Genomic DNA, 9260 nt, shown 5'->3' with positions numbered 1-9260 from the left:
ACCACATTAGTCCTCCAATAAGTCAGAGCTATTTCCTCACACCTTTAGGTGTCGGTGGTGCCTAAACACTGGGTTGCAGACCAGTTGTGGGTCGTTTGGAACCAGGCCAGATAGAGAGATCAAAGACATAAACTTAATTTAATTGAGTTCTGCGTCAAGCCTTGTGTAAAATGAGTCGGAGGATTGTGGTTCACGTCCCGGCCACAGCAGGACTGTGGGCCTCCTGCTGCTGTGTCTTATTAATTATTCACTATATCCAAACAACCGTCTTAGGGATGGTGTCCTTTCAAATATGGTCAATGAAAAAAAATACACACCCCTCCATGGGGTCCCAGACTGGTCTGAGCTACGATCTAAGAACAGCCCTCTGGTGTTTGATCTCCTCACCGTGACGTGTTTTTGTCGTTCTGTGTTCTGTCAGGCCAGCAGTGGAGTGAAGCAGTGGAACAAACGCTGGTTCGTCCTCACTGACAGATCTCTCTTCTACTACAAAGGTTTGTCTCCTTTTTTCTCTGTCTCTGACCTCCGACCTATGACTCAAACAGCCGTGACCAGATCACCATCCCATCTATCTATTTTTATTGCACAAAAAATTAAGCAGCATCTAATCAAATTTCACTGATTTTTTTTTTTGTACATTATATAAAATAGTTTCACTAAATGTTAAATGGGAAACTGCAGACTTGATCAAGGTCAAAGGTCAAGTTCACTGCGACCACACAAACATGTGAGACCTGTTGGCAGGAGCCTGCACGTTGATGTCGGAGTGACTTTACTTTACTTTAAAACAACACATAAATGGTTAGGAAGTTGAAGTTGCCGCTCAATGGATGAAGGAGAAGAGCAGGGAACGAGGTGGGACCATTAAAGAACATCCTCATCCTCTTGATCGATTTCATTTCCTGTCTGGTTTTTTTTTAACCTTTAAACAAACATCCACTCATGTCAGTGCAGGGGTTATTTACACTGCAAATTTAACTTTGGCCTCAGCTGAGCAAAGTGCTACACACATGCTAAAGGCTTGAAAAACAAGGAAAACGAGCAACTTCATTTGTCACTGTCCTTAAAAAAAGACACAAGAAACGAATCCAGAACAGCCCTCAGAACAGGTGTTTGATCTCCTCAGAGTGTCCTCAACACCGTGACGTGTTTTTGTCGTTCTGTGTTCTGTCAGGCCAGCAGTGGAGTGAAGCAGTGGAACAAACGCTGGTTCGTCCTCACTGACAGATCTCTCTTCTACTACAAAGGTTTGTCTCCTTTTTTCTCTGTCTCTGACCTCCGACCTATGACTCAAACAGCCGTGACCAGATCACCATCCCATCTATCTATTTTTATTGCACAAAAAATTAAGCAGCATCTAATCAAATTTCACTGATTTTTTTTTTTGTACATTATATAAAATAGTTTCACTAAATGTTAAATGGGAAACTGCAGACTTGATCAAGGTCAAAGGTCAAGTTCACTGCGACCACACAAACATGTGAGACCTGTTGGCAGGAGCCTGCACGTTGATGTCGGAGTGACTTTACTTTACTTTAAAACAACACATAAATGGTTAGGAAGTTGAAGTTGCCGCTCAATGGATGAAGGAGAAGAGCAGGGAACGAGGTGGGACCATTAAAGAACATCCTCATCCTCTTGATCGATTTCATTTCCTGTCTGGTTTTTTTTTAACCTTTAAACAAACATCCACTCATGTCAGTGCAGGGGTTATTTACACTGCAAATTTAACTTTGGCCTCAGCTGAGCAAAGTGCTACACACATGCTAAAGGCTTGAAAAACAAGGAAAACGAGCAACTTCATTTGTCACTGTCCTTAAAAAAAGACACAAGAAACGAATTCTCTCGAAACCATTTAAGCTGCGGACCAGAACAACACACCACAGACTGGGCCAGGATTCAAACCAGCACCTCTCCGATTGCCGAAGGCCAAATTCTGCCCAATGTTAAAGTATTTGAATGCAAATCAAACTAAAACAACAAACAAATATACTTAGGTAAAACAGAAATACAGGTTCAAAATATATTATATAGTAAGAAAAAAAATAATCTGATGAATCGAGTCTGTGCAGCTCGGACTTGACAGTGGGCGGTTCCACATGTTAGGGAGCACCAATGAAAAGGCTGACGACCTCGGTGTTCAAGACCTGGGCTCATGTGGTCATGTGACTTTTCCCCCCTCTAACTACAGCAAACTTGTCAGTGCTGACTGGTCCAGAACAGTTGTCTACGACTAAAGTTTGGGTCGGCCCGCAGCAGCAGAGCTGGACTCGTCATCTCTCTATTGTTCTGACCTGTTTATTCCAAACACGTTCTTCTTTTTTCGCTTGACCCAGCTGTGTTTGTGGAAAAGACGGCCTGGAGACAGAGACCGATGGTGGGAGGAATGTGTGACAGTGCAATTAACCACTGGGATTGCTATGCCAGTGAGGAGCAGGGGCCAAACCATGGGCACAAGGGGAGGGTAACAAGTGCAGGACTTTTGTTGTCGGGATTGTTTTATCGCCGCTGTCGGTGACTTTTCCACAACATAGCCTCTCTCCATACACGTCTGCCCTGTATCTTTGCATTGATATTAATATTTTTGTGTCTTAGTTCAGGCCCCATTTGGTCAGGTATTTGAGTTCAAGCTGAATATCCTGAACAAAAAATTCCAACGGTCGAACTAGTCGAGTATTTTGTTAGTACTTGTTCCTGTAAACAACAGCAGTTGAAAACGCACCCAGTAGGGGGCAGTATTTCAAATCGCAACATTCCCATAGCTTGGACTAGCCTCGATGATGACTGACTGTTTAAGAAAATAACCCCATAAACAATGCTACCTATTGGACTACAGCTAAAAAGATGCTAACGCGACGTACAGGTGCGCTGTTAAAGTAGCACAAATGGCCATTCTCCAGTCTCTTGTACCTGCTAGCATGCTAACCACAGCTAACAAGCTAGATGTTATCATTCTGAAAATACAAGCAAACAACTAGTAAACGTTTGTCATTATTAAGTGTTTTACGTGACCACTTAAATTTGAAAAAAAAAAACCTTGGACCTTGATTCTTCGTTACAACTATAAACTTTTTTTTTACATTTATAACTTAATGACTCTATTGATGTTTGTTCCAAATGTTCATTCATCAAGTAGCGCGCTGAGTCACGATGGTTCGTCATCATTAAAAGTGACTCATCGGATTCAAAACCCGGATAGGTTAGCACTAAAAACGTAACATTTTTATATCCCAGGTGTCCTTGTTGTTTATTCATGACTGCACTTTGACCCTCTTGGTGTGGGCAGTCGTCCCAGGGACGAGTCTGCGGCAGGAGAGACAGAACACCTGCCCGTAGTTACACCTGCACTATATTATATAACATATATTTCTATTGAAAAAGTATATGGTTCTGTGTCAGCCTGTGAACGCAGACATGACTAAACTGTTCAGTGGTTGGTTGGTGGAGGCTCCAGTGAAGGGAGAGGCATGACTTTGTTTACCTGCCTGTCTCAATGGTTCAGACAGGCTGCAGGTACAGTTGGCTGGGGGCCGGGATTCCTGCGACGCTGAGTCACATGGGCCGATCATTATCTCTCGCAAACACACACACACACACACACACACTGAACACACACATAATGAGCTGGAACCAGCGTATTGTATGAATTGCACAGGCCCTTCCCCCTCCCTCAGACTGCTCTCTCTCTCTCTCTCTCTCTCTCGCTCTCGCTCCCTCTCTGCTCAATTGCCCTCGTTTGCTCTCTCTTTCTCTATCTCTCTTTCACACACACCCACCTATAAACACACACACACACAGAGTGAGTCAGTCAGGGGTAAAGTCGGTGCTGGAGCAGGAAACAAGAGGTAGGAAGCTGCTGAAATGTTCATGTCTCCTTCTATTATTTATCACAGCTCTACGTTTGTCTTTATTTACCAACACTGGATCACCACTGGTGTGTGTGTGTGTAAGTGTGCCATCATCAGCGCATCTTATCCACGGACCCTCCGACCATAATGGATATCTATTCTAGGAAGCTGTCAGAGTGGGAGCAGAGAGGAGCTCCGCTCTGACGTCTCCCTCATCTCCAGAACCTCGATCCTTCTCTCGGCAGCTCTCGGTCTTTCTTCCTCCCGTTTCTCTGATTCTCACTCTTTATTTTTCCTTCCTCAACAGATGAGAAGGAGGACACGGTGTTAGGGAGTTTGCCATTGCTCAGTTTTCGGATTCGTCCAGTGGAGCCGTCGGACAACATCACCCGCAAGTTTGCATTTAAGGTCAGTGCTGCGTGCGGTAAAACGGATCTGTGTGTTTGTTTGTGTTTGTGTTTGTGACACTGACTGAAACCGGAGAGCGCACCTGAGTGTGGAGTGTATGTACTTGACATAGTGTCCACGGAAAACAAACGAGGTCGATGCAATGGATGTGGCTTCAGTGAAAACACGCTGCGAGTCAAATGACAGCTTATCTAACGGAACATGTTGCTCGAGGTATCGCCATTCAAAGGAGAGCTGTCAAAAAGTCGCTGGTCCACATGAGCGGACGACACCTGTGATCCACAGCCGGATCTTCTGATAGGAGCCTGGCGATGTCGTGGCGTCAGTGGAGATTACTGGTCACACCTAGTTCACCTCGGCGTTTTGTTCTACCGTTGCGTTGCGTCAGTTGAACAGTACTGAAAAGTACTCACCATAAAGTTACCGATAACTGCGATTTGAATGGTGAACTGACATCATATGCTGTTGATTTTATAAGGATATATATATAAATATATATAAGAATATGTTAGCATAATTCTGTCGGTAAAATATATAATGACATCTATAATTTGGCGAAAAGGAACAAGTTCTTCTGGAACTGCTCCAGTCGGTTCCTAAACCCTGGCTTAAGAAACAATCATAACAGTTGACGTTCTAATTTTACATCTATGAAGAGACCAATCAGCTAATCTGCAGATCAAGGCTAAAAACATCAACAATAGAACCAAAGGAAGGATTGGGTTTTTAGCAGAACTCTCCTCACAGATCTCCTGCTCCTCACAGATGTCCTGCCCTGGTGCTGGCAGAGTATTCGTTGTGTAATCTCCAGCCTTCGCTGAAGTCTGAACGTGTGTCTTGGATGCATGGCTGTGTCTTAGCCGTGGGGGTGTGTGCTGTTTGACTGATTGAGGTTGACTGGCTCTGCGGCTGAGTTACACAATTTTATTTATGACTGTGCAGGAGCCCCATGGGGACAGAAGGCTCCCGACCCTATCAGAGCCCAGGGTGGAGTGATTTAGTTTGACACGGGGGTGGGGTGGGGTGGAGCTAGGCTTCAATGTTTGGTAGTTTTGGTGTTAATCCTCTACTAGCTACTGACCGTATCAGTTTGTCTCCTCTCACATCTTCGTAATCCAATCTACACTGAACACTAGGGACGGTACACTCAAGTTACGATAAGATATGATTCACAATGTTTTGTTCACGATACGATTTCATCATGATTTTTAAAAAAACAGATAATGACCAAATACACTGATCTCTTATCTGTTTTAAAAACAAATTATGACCAAATACACTGATCTCTTATCTGTAGAAACTATGCAACAACAACATTGATAATAATACCATTATCAATGTTGGTAATACCAGAAATGGCCTTGTGTGCTTCATGAACTGAAAGTGTTCTCTTAAATAACATAAACAACAGGATGCAAAAAAATTCAAATTTTCACAAAATTTTCACAAAAACATCATGCGTTTCCTCCTCTTAAAAGGAAAACTGGTCTTATTTACATTACTAACTGTCAACATCATAAAAATCTAAAAAAAAAAACAGTAACACTGTAAAACACTGTTGGTGACCTTTAAAGATCTTTCCGCGTTCGGTTCAACCACCTGACTGTTACTTAGGCTACGTAGGGACCTGACGTCTGTCTTTCTGCGTTCAGTTCAACCACCTGACTGTCACTTAGGCTACGTAGAGAACTGACGTCTTGGTTTAATAACGCATCACAATCAACGTTTTTAGGTGCATACTGCCACCTATTGTACTGGAGTGTGTACTCTCATGGTATGACCAGTGACTTTTTGAGATAACGCAGCCTACTCCTTTACGCCTTAAACCGCTGGTAATTGTCTCGAATATTTTGACGATTTTTAACTGACTCACGACGCATCGATACATCCCTACTAGACCCAAACTGTGAAACAGCCGTGTTACACTAATGTCTTAGCACTGTGGTACGTTCTTAAATAGGCCAGAATGCATTGGACTAGCTTTATGCGATCTAAGGGTTTAGCCTCCTACAACCCTACAGCTTAAAACAAAAAAAACAAAAAAAAAAAACACTGTCAACATTTTCAGACCCACTTGCGCAGATGCTCGTCACGCTCTACCAGCTACACCTGCCGGGGTTTGTGCGTCTCATGAGTCAGGTGCTTCCGAGGACCTCAGTCCTGGACGAGCTAATTTAAAAACAAACAGATGGTGGAACAGGAGAAAAAAGATGAATATTCAGGACCGTGTCTGTGAACGTCAGTCTGTAGCAGTCTGTCAATGGATTGGTTTGAGAGAAACTTAAGAGAAAAAGGGCAGATGTCGTAACCTTCAATCACTATCTACCTGCACCGCAATGTTGATCCACCAGGATCACCCATTGGGACACTGCGGTTGTAAACCAAGTTTTAAAAGAGCTGATAACATTCGTGGACCCTGCGTTTGATAACAGGCAAAGGTTGGACGAGTCCTGTTGATCTGTCAAGCCCTGCTCTTGAAATTAAAAACTCAAATTATAGACATTATCGGTCGTTTCCATACCAACAGTTCTAGTTTGTTGACAGTTACAGGAGATACCGTACGAGTGAACGGAGGTCCTGAGGCAGTGTGACGGCCGCTCCTGTATCTCGGAGGTCCTGAGGCAGTGTGACGGCCGAACAACGAGAAGAACTTTACGCCAATCAAGACGGAAAATTTCTAACTGCATTACTTTAAAACACACACACACACACGCTGGTCTCTTATCACTCCTCCTCCGTGCCCCCAACTGCGGTCGGTGTTTATCATTAGCTGTAGTCCTGTCTGATCTCAGAACATGCAGTACTTTTCTCATGTTTTCCATGCAAGTGCTGGATTAAAGTCCACTGCATGTACCCAGTGTGTCAGAAATGTACACACACACACACACAGACAAAACCACACAAATAGCTCCATCACACACGCAGTAAAGATAGAGAGAGCAAATATATTCAGTGCCATGGCTGCAGCTTGTTGACAGTGGACACTCAGTCCCTCAGTCCCGAGTACACGAGTGTACTCTTAGCAACATGACAAGGTTGCACATCACATGTACTGGTCACGTTTAAAAAAACATCATAGCTATTGTTGCTATTTTTTTTTGCGTTTGGACCGAGTTCATAAACTCCAAAGTACCGCGCTCTTCTCCTACAATGTTCGAAGACTAACTGTGGGACGCCTCTCACGATAAAACAAAGCGACAGACGATGACGATGATGTTAGAGTAGATGACGCTGGACATGTCACTCAAACACATGGTGGCCATAAGACGCCTACTGAGTTGTCAGGTAGACCTGTCCCATATGGGCTAGCGGTTAGGATTCCTGGTTTTCACCCAGGCGGCGGATCTTTCCTTAATTTCCCTTTTGGGATCAATAACGTGTCCAGCTATCTCTATGTGGTAGAAATTTGCACTGATGGTCAAGATTTTGACCTTTTACTGCCCAGTTAGGACGTGGTGTGTGTTTCTTCGGTGGGCACCTCATGTTCTTGCGTTCTTGAACAGGTAACCTCAGGGCGTTGGCGAGGTGAAATGCACGTCCCAGCACGTCTAACCCAAAACAGTTTCATCATTGCGTTGCAAAACAACTTAAATATAGGACAAGTGGGACTGAAACTGAGCCACACACAGTCGGTCTGTTGATGTCTGAAGAAAAACGTCGATCAAATGTCGTCTAAATCACAGCAAAAATGTGACGTCTGCTTTCAAACTAAGTCTAAGATGCTGGAGACACAGAGATCAGTCTGAACTGGTTTTAATCATTAACCCCTGTCTGAGGACTTTCTGACTGAGCCTGGTATAAGGCCCTCCTGGTCTAGATGCTGATGTGTCTCTGGATGAGACCGCTGCCTCCGAGGTTGTATGGTGTTGTGTCAGGAGCATGTTCTCTGTGGTTTCTTGATCTGGATCAGTGTTGTCTAAGTACAGACCTCAGAGCAGTGATTAAAGGAACCATGTCTTTATGTAGTACAAAACCAGGCGACGCACAGAAGCATTTCAGAACGTTGTCATCAACAACAACAGACAGTCTGTGAAGGACCTGTCTTCTCTGCACCACATACAGTAGGTGTGAGTACTGACTTAAGCCGAGCCTCAGTCGTGTTCTTCATCTTAGTCATGGACTGGATGAACCTGGTAAACTGGACTGGTTTAGAAGGACTAGAATCAGTTTTAATTCCATCCACTTATCGTTTTTAAGAAAACACTTCACAGTCAAGGATCCTCTTATGAAAAACTAAACCGGAGGTTCTGAGGGGCTAAATGACAATGATGACACAGACAAAAAAATGATCACACAATTCAACAAACAAAACCGACAAAAAATTGAACGGGGTTAAAGTCATACCCGGACTGTTTTTGTCAAGTAAACAGGAAGGACAAATAAGGATGGAAGCCAATTGAGGTAACCGAGAGATAAGTCACGAAACAGTTTGACTTACTCAGTCGGTAACTTCCTGGTCGGTGACTTTCTGGTCGGTGACTTCCTGCTCATTGACTTTCTGCTCATTAACTTCCACATAGTGACTTGTTAGCAACTTCCTACTTATTCACATCCTACTCTTTGATTTCCTGCCTAGTGACTTCCTGCTCAGTGACCTCCTAGTCAGAAATACCTGCCCAGTGACTTCCTGGTCATGAACTTCCTGTCCATTGACTTCCTGGTCAGAAACTTCCTGGTCACAAACTTCCTGTACAATGAATTACTGAAACTTCCTGTACAGTGAATTCCTGGTTAGAAACTTCCTGCCAAGTCAATTCCTGGTCAGAAATCTCCTGCCCAGTGACTTCCTGGTCAAAAACTTCCTGTCCAATAAATTCCTGTTTAGAAACTTCCTGCCCAGTGACTTCCTGGTCAGAAACTTCCTGCCCAGTGACTTCCTAGTCAGAAACTTCCTGTCCATTGACTTTCTGATCAGAAACCTCCTGCCCAATGACTTGCTAGTCAGAAACTTCCTGCCCAGTGACTTCCTGGTCAGAAACTACCTGCCCAGTGACTTCCTGGTCA

General features: G+C 43.8%; 1 protein-coding gene and 1 long non-coding RNA gene across 2 annotated transcripts in view; one reads left to right on the top strand and one right to left on the bottom strand.

Moving 5' to 3' along the window:
• Positions 1–1117: 1117 nt before the first annotated feature.
• plekha6 (pleckstrin homology domain containing, family A member 6) overlaps positions 1118–9260 on the top strand; it is a gene marked incomplete at its 5' end in the record, with an annotated part of 48185 nt that continues 40042 nt past the window's right edge. Inside the window, 2 exons of the mRNA XM_025060495.1 lie at positions 1118–1247; positions 4156–4256. Coding sequence (XP_024916263.1) covers positions 1118–1247; positions 4156–4256 — 231 coding nt within the window. The remainder of the gene's footprint in view (positions 1248–4155; positions 4257–9260) is intronic.
• Positions 5508–9260, bottom strand: part of LOC112487789 (uncharacterized) — a 20856-nt gene continuing 17103 nt past the window's right edge. Inside the window, exon 2 of the long non-coding RNA XR_003051211.1 lies at positions 5508–5883. This is a non-coding gene — a long non-coding RNA (uncharacterized LOC112487789). The remainder of the gene's footprint in view (positions 5884–9260) is intronic.

Source organism: Cynoglossus semilaevis, chromosome 11, assembly GCF_000523025.1.
Source record: "Cynoglossus semilaevis isolate Cse_v1.0 chromosome 11, Cse_v1.0, whole genome shotgun sequence".
NCBI classification, from domain to species: domain Eukaryota; kingdom Metazoa; phylum Chordata; class Actinopteri; order Pleuronectiformes; family Cynoglossidae; genus Cynoglossus; species Cynoglossus semilaevis.
The sequence above is the reverse complement of the archived record's forward strand: the minus strand, read 5'-3'. Positions and strand labels throughout refer to the sequence as shown.